This window comes from Xenopus tropicalis, chromosome 1 (assembly GCF_000004195.4).
Source record: "Xenopus tropicalis strain Nigerian chromosome 1, UCB_Xtro_10.0, whole genome shotgun sequence".
Taxonomy (NCBI): Eukaryota; Metazoa; Chordata; class Amphibia; order Anura; family Pipidae; genus Xenopus; species Xenopus tropicalis.
This window is the reverse complement of record NC_030677.2, coordinates 212015008-212032052: the sequence shown is the minus strand read 5'-3', so window position 1 is coordinate 212032052 and position 17045 is coordinate 212015008. Positions and strand designations below refer to the sequence as shown.

Below are 17045 nucleotides of genomic sequence, written 5' to 3'. Positions count from 1 at the left end.
TACACAGGGAATACACAGGGAATATACAGGGAATATACAGGGAATACACAGGGAATATACAGGGAATGTACAGGGAATACACAGGGAATACACAGGGAATATACAGGGAATATACAGGATATACACAGGGAATATACAGGGAATACACAGAGAATATACAGGGAATATACAGGGAATACACATGGAATATACAGGATATACACAGGGAATATACAGGGAATACACTGGGAATATACAGGGAATATACAGGGAATATACAGGATATACACAGGAAATATACAGGGAATATACAGGATATACACAGGGAATATACAGGGAATACACAGGGAATACACAGGATATACACAGGGAATATACAGGGAATATACAGGGAATACACAGGGAATATACAGGATATACACAGGAAATGTACAGGGAATATACAGGGAATACACAGGGAATATACAGGGAATATACAGGGAATATACAGGGAATACACAGGGAATGTACATGGAATACACAGGGAATACACAGGGAATATACAGGGAATACACAGGGAATATACATGGAATACACAGGGAATACACAGGGAATATACAGGGAATACACAGGGAATACACATGGAATATACAGGGAATATACAGGGAATACACAGGGAATATACAGGGAATACACATGGAATACACAGGGAATACACAGTGAATACACAGGGAATACACATGGAATATACAGGGAATACACAGGGAATATACAAGGAATACACAGGGAATATACAGGGAATATACAGGGAATACACAGGGAATATGCAGGGAATATACAGGGAATACACAGGGAATATACAGGGAATATACAGGGAATACACAGGGAATACACAGGGAATATACAGGGAATATACAGGGAAGAGCGGTTGGCCGGATGCCACATACATGGGGGGGCTTTCCCAGCCGCACATTGTGGCCTCATGTTGGGGGCAATTTTTTTTTTACACCAGCACAACCTTACCTCCTCCAGAGAATGACTACTTGGGGCACAGCCTAGAGAGTCGGCACTCTCCACACAGTCCGGTCAAAGTATTTCAGCCGGCACAACAAGTAAAGTGCAAGCGGGGCTCATGTTGGGGGCATCACCCGGTACTTACACGGCCTCAGATCCCCCTGCTGGGAAGCAATACCCACTTATTCACACTCCTACCCTGGCCCCAGTGCAGTAACTAATAACAACCAATCAGCTATTAGTGTCCTTCTTGTTACAGCCGGTAGTATAATGAAAGCACATCTCTCATTGGTTGCTTTGGGTTACTGCTATGGGACAGATTTATTATAATTTGCAGTTAGTAAATACTCTGCCAGCACTCCGGGCACGTCAAACAAATCCCTCTCCTGCCCCCCCCCCCTTCCTTAACCAAAAACATCTTCCGCTGCCCCCTGCCTCCTTTAAAAACAATAATACCCCCTGTGATGTGTTGGGGGTGTGGTCAGTGATGTAAGGGGGTGGGGGGATTTGTAATAGGGAGGACTGATGATGCAAGGGGGCTGATGATGTAAGAGGGAGGGCTGATGATATAAGGGGGCTGATGATGTAAGAGGGAGGGCTGATGATATAAGGGGGCTTATGATGTAAGAGGGAGGACTGATGATGTAAGAGGGAGCGCTGATGATGTAAGAAGGAGGGCTGATGATATAAGGGGGCTGATGATGTAAGAGGGAGGACTGATGATATAAGGGGGCTGATGATGTAAGAGGGAGGACTGATGATATAAGGGGGCTGATGATGTAAGAGGGAGGGCTGATGATATAAGGGGGCTGATGATGTAAGAGGGAGGACTGATGATATAAGGGGGCTGATGATGTAAGAAGGAGGGCTGATGATATAAGGGGGCTGATGATGTAAGAGGGAGGGCTGATGATATAAGGGGGCTGATGATGTAAGAGGGAGGACTGATGCAAGGGGGCTGATGATTAAAGAGGGAGGGCTGATGATGTAAGGGGGCTGATGATGTAAGAGGGAGGGCTGATGATATAAGGGGGCTGATGATGTAAGAGGGAGGACTGATGATATAAGGGGGCTGATGATGTAAGAAGGAGGGCTGATGATATAAGGGGGCTGATGATGTAAGAGGAGGGCTGATGATACAAGGGGGCTGATGATGTAAGAGGGAGGACTGATGATATAAGGGGGCTGATGATGTAAGAAGGAGGGCTGATGATATAAGGGGGCTGATGATGTAAGAGGGAGGGCTGATGATACAAGGGGGCTGATGATGTAAGAGGGAGGACTGATGATATAAGGGGGCTGATGATGTAAGAGGGAGCGCTGATGATGTAAGAGGGAGGACTGATGATATAAGGGGGCTGATGATGTAAGAGGGAGGGCTGATGATGTAAGAGGGAGGGCTGATGATGCAAGGGGGCTGATGATGTAAGAGGGAGGGCTGATGATGCAAGGGGGCTGATGATGTAAGAGGGAGGGCTGATGATGCAAGGGGGCTGATGCATGTAAGAGGGAGGGCTGATGATGTAAGAGGGAGGGCTGATGATGTAAGAGGGAGGGCTGATGATGTAAGAGGGAGGACTGATGATATAAGGGGGCTGATGGATGTAAGAGGGAGGGCTGATGATGTAAGAGGGAGGGCTGATGATGCAAGGGGCTGATGATGTAAGAGGGAGGGCTGATGATGCAAGGGGGCTGATGATGTAGAGGGAGGGCTGATGATGTAAGAGGGAGGACTGATGATATAAGGGGGCTGATGATGTAAGAGGGAGGGCTGATGATATAAGGGGGCTGATGATGTAAGAGGGAGGGCTGATGATGTAAGAGGGAGGGCTGATGATGCAAGGGGGCTGATGATGTAAGAGGGAGGGCTGATGATGCAAGGGGGCTGATGATGTAAGATGGCAGATAGAGCTGGAAGCAGGTCGTACCATAAGCGCTTCAAACTGACAGTTTGTCTCTGGCACTGACAGGCGGCAGCTGATAAGATTGGCAGGGGGTTAGTAAATAAAGTGGGCACGGCGCTAGTAATGTGAGTGAATCTCTGCTGAACTATAAGTCCCAGCATTCCTAGCAGCATTTAGCTCTAAAGAGTTGCTGCTGGGAGCTCATTAAAATGCAAAAAATCACATAATCTCATGTAATAATCAGGGACTTCAACCTGCTTCAGCCAATACGAACCTTCCCTGGTCCTCGTTATGAAACAGCGGCCTCTAGTGTCCTAATTGTGATGAACAAAATGGTGGAATTCTAGTTTGGGTTTAACGCTGAATAAGATGTGGCTGGAACATCTCTCTGATACAGGAGTTACTTTGCTGCGCTCAGCGAGGGGAGCCCGGCTAATAGGTGCATCTATATCTGTCACTTTATTGGCCCTTAAATTTGTCACAAGCATAGACCCCGCCCACTCTAATCTCCATGCTGGGATCATTTTCCCCTTAGCAACATGTGACTTGCAATGTGAGTAGGTTTCCACTGCAGAGAGAGGAGGGTGCCCCAATAGCACCCCATTGCCCCCCCCCCCCCCCCGTGTGACATGATCCATAGTGAAAGTCAAGGTGCCGCCGTCCGTCTCGGTTTGACTGGCTACGACTTCTGCCCCCAGGAGCCCAATGCCATTATTGTTGGGGTGGCTACACGCAGCCCCCCCCCCGGCTCGCTCAATGGCCTGTAGACTTGAAAGACGGCATCTTGAAAGGCGGCCAAGAAAGGGGATTATGGCTTTGATATTGGAGGGTAGGGGGGCGATACTTGTGCCCCCTCTGAGCGGTGGGATCTCCCTTTGTTTATGCACGGGGAGCCTGACTGTGAATGGCCGGGGGTGCCCTAATCTCCCAATGGGGCCCCCCCACCCATGCACTTGGCTCGGAGATTCCGACATTCCAGTTGGCTTTGAAGCTGCCTCTCTTTGTATCTGCCCTTTGATAAAGGAGTTTGTCCCAGGCCTTTCTGCTTTATTATTCCTGCCTCTTTCATTCTGACAGCCCTCTCTTTAGCCCCTGGGAAAGCGGGCGCTCTAATCTAGACGGGGGCAACAAGCTGGCACAGCGGGCACCTATGGGCTCATTGCGGCCGGGGCGCTATCTGCAAGGGACCAATGCGAGTGATCTATACCAATAAAAAGATAAAATGCTGTGTGTGTATAGCTATACAGTAATAGTACAGCTGGGGGGGGGGGGCATTGCCTGGGGAGGGTTTCATACCATATGGATTGGCTGCAGCTCCTTCTAATTAGCAAATAGCAGGGTTTTATGGGCAACATGCTCTGCTAAGCTCATAGATCCTTCTGCCAATAAACTGCCAATTCTGCTGCAGGGGGACGTGTATATCACTTTAAATCTTAAAGGGGCAGTATATGAACGATAATTATATATGTGTTGAAAAAAAACATGTTTCCTTAATTATTTTTTAAATGATAAAGCAGTAATGGAGAATTGTAGTAGTGTTACTAGTGATAATGAGCTCTGTATAAACAACCCCTCCTTTTTATGCCTTTGTTGCAAGTGTTTTAGCCTACAGATAACCAGGAGTCTATTACGCAGGGGCCTTGTCTGAGCAGCGGCAATATGATTATCTGCCCCACAAGGACCACACGTGGAGTTTTGCCCTGCTTAGCCCGATATAGAATGAAAACCATAGATTTTTCCTTATGAAAACAATAAGCAAGTTGTCTTTTTTAACATCCGTTAGATTGTAAGTTCTTTTGGGCAGTGCCCCCTCTACCTCTCGTTTGTTTTTTGTATTGAATCTTTATGTTCAGTGTATACACCTATTTATTGTACAGCACTGCAGAATATGTTCGTGCTTTATAAATATGTGTTATTTATTATGATAATGACAGGCCAACCTGCCCCATAGGCACCGTTAGACTACAGCTCCCAGCACTCCCAGCACTCTTAGGCTTGTCCTACTGTCTCCATCTTGTCCTACTGTCTCCATCTTGTCCTACTGTCTCCATCTTGTCCTACTGTCTCCATCTTGTCCTACTGTCCCCATCTTGCCCTACTGTCTCCATCTTGTCCTACTGTCTCCATCTTGTCCTACTGTCTCCATCTTGTCCTACTGTCCCCATCTTGTCCTACTGTCCCCATCTTGTCCTACTGTCTCCATCTTGCCCTACTGTCTCCATCTTGTCCTACTGTCTCCATCTTGTCCTACTGTCTCCATCTTGTCCTACTGTCCCCATCTTGTCCTACTGTCTCCATCTTGCCCTACTGTCTCCATCTTGCCCTACTGTCTCCATCTTTCCCTACTGTCTCCATCTTGCCCTACTGTCTCCATCTTGTCCTACTGTCCCCATCTTGCCCTACTGTCTCCATCTTGCCCTACTGTCTCCATCTTGCCCTACTGTCTCCATCTGGTCCTACTGTCCCCATCTTGCCCTACTGTCTCCATCTTGCCCTACTGTCTCCATCTTGCCCTACAGTCCCCATCTTTCCTTACTGTCTCAATCTTACCTCCTAACCCCACTTTTCCTACCTAAACCTTTTCTCTGGGGGTTCTATGGCAGTAACTGCTGTTGCCCCCCCAAACTTTGTATAGGACTTTGGATAGAGCATCAGTGTTCCAGCCTGCGCGTAGGTGTGTAGTTGCACTAGCGCCAGTGAGGGACTATCTGACGTAGCTCAGGACAAGGCTTTTGTTGCCAAAGAAAAGAGGCACAAGGTCCCTTTGATATGGATTGGGGTGGGTGCCAGTGCCCCCCATCTGCGCTGTGGTACAAGTGTAAATAGGTGATGGAATGTGTTGTTCCATTGGCTCGTTGCGCTCGCCCCCTCGCCCCCTCGCCCCGCAGGATTCGGTTACTCAGGAGAAACAGCAGCTCCTTGTCAGGACTCCCTGCCTGTGGTCTGAGGAACATTAATGAACGGGGCCAGGACCCACCACAAATCACCTTGCACCCCTGCACCCCCACCCTTCCCTTCCAACCACAGAGCCCCAAGCGCCAGGTACCCATCTGCCCCGGCTGCTGTACCCCCCCCGTCTGTCAGGGAATAGCTGCTCCCACTTGCTCAGGTTTCTCCGGAGAAAAATTGTTATTTTATTTCTCTTTATTCTCGTTCCGAGGGCTCTGACCTTGCTCTGGAAATTCAGCGCCTCCTGTTCCCCCCGACATTCTGGGACCTTTAAAGGGGACGTATCATGTGATAATTAATAATGTTCCAGTGAATTATCCTCCTCTAGATATAGAAACAATGTGCCACTAGCCCCGCCCATCTGTGCCACTTCCTGCTGCCTCCTTTCCCAGGCTGTGCAGGGGGGCGGCGGCACTGTAGGATAGGAACCAATCAGCAGCTAGGCTGACCTGATAGGGAACTGAAGCCTGTCTGTGCTTGTGTGACTGCAGGGCTGTGATTGGCTCTCCCCCTCCTACTGTGCTTCTGGCAGGGACCGTTAGGACACGCCCACCCCTCATGTGAAACCCAGACAGGGACCTGAGAGGATCTATAGGGAGCTCCAATAAAGGGGCCATTGTTACAGATAGGGTTAATGTTTAGCCCAAAGGGAAACCAGCACCGGATATTATTCATAATTGCCTACAGGGTTAGGGTAGGGGTTTGTTTATCCTATATGTCTCCTTTAATTTGGACCGGCCCCCAAGTGTCCTTCAGAATCAGCCCTATCCACTTCCTGGACAGAATAGCAGAACATTCAGTTTCAGTAGGGCCACAAATACATTAAAGGGGAACTCTTCCCAAACACATTAAAGGGCAACTCTTCCCAAATACATTAAAGGGGAACTCTTCCCAAATACATTAAAGGGGAACTCTTCCCAAATACATTAAAGGGGAACTCTTCCCAAATACATTAAAGGGGAACTCTTCCCAAACACATTAAAGGGGAACTCTTCCCAAATACATTAAAGGGGAACTCTTCCCAAATACATTAAAGGGGAACTCTTCCCAAATACATTAAAGGGGAACTCTTCCCAAATACATTAAAGGGGAACTCTTCCCAAACACGGTTTCCCGACTGTTCCTGCGGTGCTGATGTGTGTGTTTATGGCTGAACCCGTGGCCCCAATCTCTCTGCCCATTCGGTCCCAGAACGAGTTTTTGCTTGAGCTTTGGGTATTGTTCCATGGCTTTGGCCTGAGAGTGCTGCCCCCATTAATAAAGATCCACTTCCAATATGGCGGAATGGCATGGTAACGCAGGCTGCAGCAGTTTCTGGGAATCCATATTGGATGCCTGACTGTGTCCGACTGGGGGCGGCTCAGTGGGGGGCCCTAAAACTGCCCGTGGGTGTGAGTTGGTGCAACTGGAAGACAATGAGGCCCCCGGCCATTCTCAACTTTTTTATTTGTTCCTTTTTGCACAGAAGTCAAGCCAAAGTCTCGCCCCCTGCTGACAGATTATTTGTTTCAAGAGCGACTTCAGTCCCAGCGAGCCGGCAGGAGTTCCCAAAGAGGTAAGGCCCCCATGGTCTGGGGCATACTGGTGGGCTGCAGGGTTTAGCAATACACTTACATGGATGCTGCATGGCGGCACAGAAACCAGTGTGGTCTGCAGCATGTATATATAATAACTGCTGATTAGTTGGGCATGTATTATTATAGGGGTGTTGATTTAAAGGGGGAACATGGTTATTCGCCATAAATGAAGTTGAGAAACTGCTTCCCCCACTCTCCCAGTGATCAGGATGTGGAGTGGGGGGGTTAAAGAGGGCAAATAGTGGGTATAGTGAGATGATGGCAAAATGATGTCAGAGGGGTTAAACCTGCAACCGCCTCGTTTAAATGGATTCTGGGAGTTGTAGTTCAGCAAAAGCAGGAGGGTTGCAGGAGCTTTTAGGTGTAACGGGGCCCAAGTAACACACAGCCATCAGCGACGCATCTTGCTATCCCTTCCCAAGGCTGCGGGGGGGGCTGTATAATCTATAAGTATAACTGTGTTCCCCAAGGGGTTAATAAGTAATTGTGGGGAGAAGCCTGGCGCAGGGCCCAATATGGGGGAGCGCCACTTGCCAAATCCATACAGGCTGAGCCAAAGCAAACACTGACCCTCGGCTCGCTAATTCATAAAGTAAGTGTGAGACCCCCCCTTCCCCGACAGGCGAACGCTCCCCCAGCTAAATGCTACCAAGGGGGCATTGTGGGTACTGGGTGGGCAGGAAGAACCTCATACAGTAGCAGATTGTGCAGTAAATTCAGTCAGCGAGTTCTGTAAGAGCAGCGAGTGGCTTCATTAGCGCACAAAGGTCTCTTTTATTCCGGCGCAATTGCCCCGGAGAAGGGTAAATATATATATTAATATGAGTGGGGCGGGGAAGCAAAGAGCTGCCTGAGCAATAGGCAACGTAAAGCAACTGTGGGAGTTAAACACCCATGGACTAACTGCTGCTTGGGGCAGCTGGGGCAGGAGCCTGGGTAACTTTACCCCCAGTTCCACCAGCTCTGCTATATGTCCCACAACATTAAACTGGGAGTTGGCACCTCATTTATACAGCTATGTGTTCTGGGGGCATTAAACAAAGGAGGGTTGCACTGCAGTTATACAGCTATGTGTTCTGGGGGCATTAAACAAAGGAGGGTTGCACTGCAGTTATACTGCTATGTGTTCTGGGGGCATTAAACAAAGGAGGGTTGCACTGCAGTTATACAGCTATGTGTTCTGGGGGCATTAAACAAAGGAGGGTTGCACTGCAGTTATACAGCTATGTGTTCTGGGGGCATTAAACAAAGGAGGGTTGCACTGCAGTTATACAGCTATGTGTTCTGGGGGCATTAAACAAAGGAGGGCCGCGCTGCAGTTATACTGCTATGTGTTCTGGGGGCATTAAACAAAGGAGGGTTGCACTGCAGTTATACTGCTATGTGTTCTGGGGGCATTAAACAAAGGAGGGTTGCACTGCAGTTATACAGCTATGTGTTCTGGGGGCATTAAACAAAGGAGGGTTGCACTGCAGTTATACAGCTATGTGTTCTGGGGGCATTAAACAAAGGAGGGTTGCACTGCAGTTATACTGCTATGTGTTCTGGGGGCATTAAACAAAGGAGGGTTGCACTGCAGTTATACAGCTATGTGTTCTGGGGGCATTAAACAAAGGAGGGCTGCACTGCAGTTATACTGCTATGTGTTCTGGGGGCATTAAACAAAGGAGGGTTGCACTGCAGTTATACAGCTATGTGTTCTGGGGGCATTAAAGGAACAGTAACATTAAAAAATAAAAATGTTTTAAAATAATTAAAATATAATGTACTGTTGCCCTGCACTGGTAAAAGTTGCGTGTTTGCTTCAGAAAGACTACTGTAGTTAATAGAAATAGCTGTTGTGTAGCCATGGGGGCAGCCATTTAAATTGAAAAAAAGAGAAAAGGCACAGGTTACATAAGAAGATAACAGATTACTGTGTAGAATACAATGGGAATCTATGCTACTTATCTGTTATCTGCTCAGTAACCTGTGCCTTTTCTCCTTTTTTCAATTTAAATGGCTGCCCCCATGGCTACACAGCAGGGTATTTATATAAACTGTAGTAATGTTTATGAAGCAAACACACAACTTTTACCAGTGCAGGGCAATAGTACATAATATATTGATTATTTTTATACACTTTCATTTTTTGGTGTTACTGTTCCTTTAAACAAAGGAGGGCTGCACTGCAGTTATACTGCTATGTGTTCTGGGGGCATTAAACAGGGAGATGGCACATCATTTATACTGCAGTGTGTTCTGGGGGGCATTAAACTAGTCATTGGCACAGTGTTCAAACTGCTGTGTGTTCTGGGGGCATTAAACTAGTCATTGGCACAGTGTTCAAACTGCTGTGTGTTCTGGGGGCATTAAACAGGGAGTTGGCATTGTATTTATATGCTGAGTGTTTATTACATTCTGACTGCCCCCCCCCCCAGCAAGAGGCTGAGAGAAGGAGAGATACGGCCTATACTATTTACTATAAACATATGAGCCAATAACCAGAATGGAGAGAATGAGCCCCGGCTGAGATGATTTATCTGTAGCTGCTGTTCTTATCTGGATTCCTCTCCTGTGCGGCGGGTACTGAGGGGCAATAAACCCTGCGGCCCCCTCTGTGCGAGTAAAGGTCAGTGTGGTTGGGCCCTGCGCTGATGGATTAGCGACTGGCGGGATTTATAGCCCACAGGCCATTTCATTACTGGCCGCCGCTCTCTCGCTGATTATTGGCTCAGCTTGGTTCCTCTACAAAACACTATTTTCCTCCATGTTTTTGCTGACGCCCTAAAACCACACTTTTTTTTTCGTTAAAAAAAACCCCAAAATTATTTTTGTTGATTTATATGAAAACAATCACGATCTATTGTTTCGTATGAGAAAATCGCCCGTGTCGGCGGAAACTTCTGCGCCAAAAAAACCGTAAATGCGCAATGACATCGAGAAATGCACCGTGTGTTGTTTGCAATGGCAGTGGGGCGGGGGGGGGGGGGGGGGGGCAGCAATGGGGGGGGCACTGGGGGCAAAATAACAAGAGCAAATCATTAGGTGAGAGGCACTGGGAGATTGATTGGAAAGGTCAAAGCCACAAGCAGATCCATCACGTAAAATTAGGGAGACCATAAAGCAATGTCTCATTTGTATGGGGGGGGTAAGAGGGGAGTTGGGGGGGTGCATAGCGGCCAATGGGAAGCAGGGAATTAAATATGCAAGGAATAGGGGGATGAGAGGGGCGGCGGAGAGGTACCTGAGGGACACCATATCCCCAAGGCTTGGGTTAAGACTTCTGAGCAGCTTCAGGTCCTCCCAGGAGGATGCTGGGAGTTGTAGTTCTGAAGACTAAGGCCCAATACATATGTCTGTGGCATCTTACAGCAGCCCATCAGATTGCCTGGCCGGGCCTGATACAGAGTAATAGAAGAGAATAGAAGAAAACTGACTCCTGCTACATTGTTTCAAGAGTCAGAACCAGCGGCTGAGCAATGACCTTCACAGACGACTTTAAATCATTGCTAATTAGAAATGAATGTTAATTGGGGAGGTGCTTAAGCTCCGTGTGTGGCACAATCCAACCTTGCCATTGGCGGGGGGGCCCTCTGCCCGGGTACTGTCTGTGCAGGAGGGAGGAACAGTGCCCTATTCAGCAGCAACAATGGAGTTTGTATGTTTATGTGCACTGCCCCAGGGAGCTTACACTCTAGCTCGGAACAATTTCTCTTCCTGCCGGTGTTGCAGGCCCCCCGTGCTTATCCTTAATAAATGGCCGTTGGCTCTGTGTGAATGTGCCGCCCCCTCGTTTGGGTAAGAGGCATCGCAATTACTGCTGGAAATGAATCGTTTAGTTGAAGAAATATCATTTTCACTGCGAGCGGCAACAAGTGCCCCTTTATCTTCTCAGCCGGGGTTGTGTCACTATTGTGTGCCCGACTGGTACCCCCATCCGTCTGTGTGCCCGACTGGTACCCCATTCGTCTGTGTGCCCGACTGGTACCCCCATCTGTCTGTGCCCGACTGGTACCCCATTCGTCTGTGTGCCCGACTGGTACCCCCATCTGTCTGTGTGCCCGACTGGTACCCCATCCGTCTGTGTGCCCGACTGGTACCCCATTCGTCTGTGTGCCCGACTGGTACCCCCATCCGTCTGTGTGCCCGACTGGTACCCCATTCGTCTGTGTGCCCGACTGGTACCCCCATCTGTCTGTGTCCGACTGGTACCCCAATTCATCTGTGTGCCCGACTGGTACCCCATTCGTCTGTGTGCCCGACTGGTACCCCCATCTGTCTGTGCCCGACTGGTACCCCCATCTGTATGTGCCCGACTGGTACCCCAATTCGTCTGTGTGCCCGACTGGTACCCCATTCGTCTGTGTGCCCGACTGGTACCCCCATCTGTCTGTGCCCGACTGGTACCCCATTCGTCTGTGTGCCCGACTGGTACCCCCATCTGTCTGTGCCCAACTGGTACCCCATTCGTCTGTGTGCCCGACTGGTACCCCCATCTGTCTGTGTGCCCGACTGGTACCCCATTCGTCTGTGTGCCCGACTGGTACCCCATCTGTCTGTGTGCCCGACTGGTACCCCCATCCGTCTGTGTGCCCGACTGGTACCCCCATCTGTCTGTGTGCCCGACTGGTACCCCATCCGTCTGTGTGCCCGACTGGTACCCCCATCTGTCTGTGTGCCCGACTGGTACCCCCACCCGTCTGTGTGCCCGACTGGTACCCCCATCTGTCTGTGTGCCCAACTGGTACCCCCATCCGTCTGTGTGCCCGACTGGTACCCCCATCTGTCTGTGTGCCCGACTGGTACCCCCATCCGTCTGTGTGCCCAACTGGTACCCCATCCGTCTGTGTGCCCGACTGGTACCCCCATCCGTCTGTGTGCCCGACTGGTACCCCATCCGTCTGTGTGCCCAATTGGTACCCCCCATCCGTCTGTGTGCCCAACTGGTACCCCATCCATCTGTGTGCCCGACTGGTACCCCCATCCGTCTGTGTGCCCGACTGGTACCCCATCCGTCTGTGTGCCCGACTGGTACCCCCCATCCGTCTGTGTGCCCAACTGGTACCCCATCCGTCTGTGTGCCCAATTGGTACCCCCCATCCGTCTGTGTGCCCGACTGGTACCCCCATCCGTCTGTGTGCCCGACTGGTACCCCCCTTGCCTTAACTACCCCCTATCTGTCTGTGTGCCCACAGCTCTACTCTATGTTCTAACAGTCACGCACACTGCTCTGCTCTGACTTTCTGCCCCACAGAGCTTGCAATCTAATTTGGCAGTTTACAGGGTGGGAATAAGCAGTCTGTATTTTTGCACAAAGGGGACCCTCTAATGTTTGGTGCCCATTGAACATGCACTTCATGCCCCACTCTGAACTATTAGGGGGGTCCCATATTATTACCCATATTTTCCCTATGAATAACACTGGTTCCTTACAGGCCAGGCTGGTACAATACCCGCTAGGTGCCAACCCAGTTGGATACAGCCCATTCATGTGTATAGCAGAGTTGCACCCTGTGTCCCTAGTGGGAATGTGCAGCATTATGTACCATACGTCCGTACTGTGAGCAGCACATTAAAGGGTTAATAGGACTTATTAGCCTAGTTTCCCTGAGCCAAGTGTGAGTCAATTGACTAAATGCCAGCGGGCAGGCTGTGGGCACATGTACCAGACCTGAGCCCCAGGGCCTATTTATAAAGCAGGTAACGATGATTATTGTTTTGCCCAAAGGCTGTTGCCCTATTTATAAACCCTGCCAGAAAGGGAGCCCGGCCAGCTTGTCACACTGTGTAGCACTGATATGGGAAGCCCCCTGCAGCCCTACAGTAGCCCCCCAGCCCGGCCAGCTTGTCAGACTGTGTAGCACTGATATGGGAAGCCCCCTGCAGCCCTACAGTAGCCCCCCAGCCCGGCCAGCTTGTCAGACTGTATAGCACTGATATGGGAAGCCCCCTGCAGCCCTACAGTAGCCCCCCAGCCCGGCCAGCTTGTCACACTGTGTAGCACTGATATGGGAAGCCCCCTGCAGCCCTACAGTAGCCCCCCAGCCCGGCCAGCTTGTCAGACTGTGTAGCACTGATATGGGAAGCCCCCTGCAGCCCTACAGTAGCCCCCCAGCCCGGCCAGCTTGTCACACTGTGTAGCACTGATATGGGAAGCCCCCTGCAGCCCTACAGTAGCCCCCCAGCCCGGCCAGCTTGTCAGACTGTGTAGCACTGATATGGGAAGCCCCCTGCAGCCCTACAGTAGCCCCCCAGCCCGGCCAGCTTGTCAGACTGTATAGCACTGATATGGGAAGCCCCCTGCAGCCCTACAGTAGCCCCCCAGCCCGGCCAGCTTGTCAGACTGTGTAGCACTGATATGGGAAGCCCCCTGCAGCCCTACAGTAGCCCCCCAGCCCGGCCAGCTTGTCAGACTGTATAGCACTGATATGGGAAGCCCCCTGCAGCCCTACAGTAGCCCCCCAGCCCGGCCAGCTTGTCAGACTGTGTAGCACTGAGGGAAGCCCCCTGCAGCCCTACAGTAGCCCCCCAGCCCGGCCAGCTTGTCAGACTGTGTAGCACTGATATGGGAAGCCCCCTGCAGCCCTACAGTAGCCCCCCAGCCCGGCCAGCTTGTCAGACTGTGTAGCACTGATATGGGAAGCCCCCTGCAGCCCTACAGTAGCCCCCCAGCCTGGCCAGCTTGTCAGACTGTGTAGCACTGATATGGGAAGCCCCCTGCAGCCCTACAGTAGCCCCCCAGCCCGGCCAGCTTGTCAGACTGTGTAGCACTGATATGGGAAGCCCCCTGCAGCCCTACAGTAGCCCCCCAGCCCGGCCAGCTTGTCAGACTGTATAACACTGATATGGGAAGCCCCCTGCAGCCCTACAGTAGCCCCCCAGCCCGGCCAGCTTGTCAGACTGTGTAGCACTGATATGGGAAGCCCCCTGCAGCCCTACAGTAGCCCCCCAGCCCGGCCAGCTTGTCAGACTGTATAGCACTGATATGGGAAGCCCCCTGCAGCCCTACAGTAGCCCCCCAGCCTGGCCAGCTTGTCAGAATGTATAGCACTGAGGGAAGCCCCCTGCAGCCCTACAGTAGCCCCCCAGCCTGGCCAGCTTGTCAGACTGTATAGCACTGATATGGGAAGCCCCCTGCAGCCCTACAGTAGCCCCCCAGCCCGGCCAGCTTGTCAGACTGTATAGCACTGAGGGAAGCCCCCTGCAGCCCTACAGTAGCCCCCCAGCCTGGCCAGCTTGTCAGACTGTGTAGCACTGAGGGAAGCCCCCTGCAGCCCTACAGTAGCCCCCCTGCCCGGCCAGCTTGTCAGACTGTGTAGCACTGATATGGGAAGCCCCCTGCAGCCCTACAGTAGCCCCCCAGCCCGGCCAGCTTGTCAGACTGTATAGCACTGATATGGGAAGCCCCCTGCAGCCCTACAGTAGCCCCCCAGCCCGGCCAGCTTGTCAGACTGTGTAGCACTGATATGGGAAGCCCCCTGCAGCCCTACAGTAGCCCCCCAGCCTGGCCAGCTTGTCAGACTGTGTAGCACTGATATGGGAAGCCCCCTGCAGCCCTACAGTAGCCCCCCAGCCCGGCCAGCTTGTCAGACTGTGTAGCACTGATATGGGAAGCCCCCTGCAGCCCTACAGTAGCCCCCCAGCCCGGCCAGCTTGTCAGACTGTATAACACTGATATGGGAAGCCCCCTGCAGCCCTACAGTAGCCCCCCAGCCCGGCCAGCTTGTCAGACTGTATAGCACTGATATGGGAAGCCCCCTGCAGCCCTACAGTAGCCCCCCAGCCCGGACAGCTTGTCAGACTGTATAGCACTGATATGGGAAGCCCCCTGCAGCCCTACAGTAGCCCCCCAGCCCGGCCAGCTTGTCAGACTGTATAGCACTGATATGGGAAGCCCCCTGCAGCCCTACAGTAGCCCCCCAGCCCGGCCAGCTTGTCAGACTGTATAGCACTGATATGGGAAGCCCCCTGCAGCCCTACAGTAGCCCCCCAGCCTGGCCAGCTTGTCAGAATGTATAGCACTGAGGGAAGCCCCCTGCAGGCCTACAGTAGCCCCCCAGCCTGGCCAGCTTGTCAGACTGTATAGCACTGATATGGGAAGCCCCCTGCAGCCCTACAGTAGCCCCCCAGCCCGGCCAGCTTGTCAGACTGTATAGCACTGAGGGAAGCCCCCTGCAGCCCTACAGTAGCCCCCCAGCCTGGCCAGCTTGTCAGACTGTGTAGCACTGAGGGAAGCCCCCTGCAGCCCTACAGTAGCCCCCAACCCGGCCAGCTTGTCAGACTGTGTAGCACTGAGGGAAGCCCCCTGCAGCCCTACAGTAGCCCCCCAGCCTGGCCAGCTTGTCAGAATGTATAGCACTGAGGGAAGCCCCCTGCAGCCCTACAGTAGCCCCCCAGCCCGACCAGCTTGTCAGACTGTGTAGCACTGAGGGAAGCCCCCTGCAGCCCTACAGTAGCCCCCCAGCCTGGCCAGCTTGTCAGACTGTGTAGCACTGATATGGGAAGCCCCCTGCAGCCCTACAGTAGCCCCCCAGCCTGGCCAGCTTGTCAGACTGTGTAGCACTGATATGGGAAGCCCCCTGCAGCCCTACAGTAGCCCCCCAGCCCGGCCAGCTTGTCAGACTGTATAGCACTGATATGGGAAGCCCCCTGCAGCCCTACAGTAGCCCCCCAGCCCGACCAGCTTGTCAGACTGTGTAGCACTGATATGGGAAGCCCCCTGCAGCCCTACAGTAGCCCCCCAACCCGGCCAGGCAGCCATACTTACCCCCTACAGGCATGAACTGCTCCCAGGCCAGGCACCTCTGAGGAGTAAGAATCTCCAGTACAGTGATACAGGGGGGCAGTACAGTGGTACAGGAGGGTTGGCCAATACCCACAATCCCTGGTTCTTGTATAAGGTGGGCCCCTACCCAGAATCCTTTCTTCCTGTGCAAGCCCTGTGGGATTATGGCTGCTCCCAGCATGTAATTATGGGTTACCCATAGCCGGGGTGGGGGCTCTCAGTACTGTGGGATCATTGCTCAGAATCATTGGTTCCGCCCCAGGCCGCTGTCTGTACTTCACGGTTATATAGTTGGTCCCTGCCGGCCCAGAACCAATCCCTGCTGGGGGCCACAGGTCCCCCTCTCCTGACACGTCTAAGTATGCGTACTTGGGGGAGGGGGTTGGGTGGGGGGTCCCTTGAGGGGGTGTGGGGCCCCTGCGGTGGCAGTGCATTGCTTGTTACAGCTATGGGCCACACAGGCTCTGATCCAGACCTGCTACTGGGCCATATTGGGCTCATCTGGTCCTTTGGCCCCAGGGGCAATGCCATGGGCACACCCCTCAGGGGAAATACACGTCCGTGGCCCAATGCCATCATTAGGCGAGCCCTGGGCATGTTATCATATAGGTCGCCAGCTCATTACCTACAATTCCTTCCTCCAATAGAAGCGCTCTATGTTGTGCAGTGATGGAGCTGATTACCCAGAATCCTTTGCCGCAGCAGGCAGCCCATACGCCGGCCCATACGCCATACCTGTGTGGTTCAGGTGCTTTGTTGCGTTCGCTTTGTAGCGCAGTTTTGCAGCACTTTATAACGCTTTACGTCAGTACAAAGTGCAGTGGAATAAAAGGCTGACAAATCGCACTTAGTTGCTTTATAAAAGAACAATTTGAA

General features: G+C 51.9%; 1 protein-coding gene across 4 annotated transcripts in view; it reads left to right on the top strand.

Moving 5' to 3' along the window:
• The window catches only part of cntfr (ciliary neurotrophic factor receptor), a 283796-nt gene that overhangs the window by 192535 nt on the left and 74216 nt on the right, over positions 1 to 17045 (top strand). For all 4 annotated transcript variants that reach the window (XM_031892423.1, XM_031892427.1, XM_031892417.1 and 1 more), the window contains 1 exon segment: positions 7291 to 7380. In XM_031892423.1, coding sequence (XP_031748283.1) covers positions 7291 to 7380 — 90 coding nt within the window.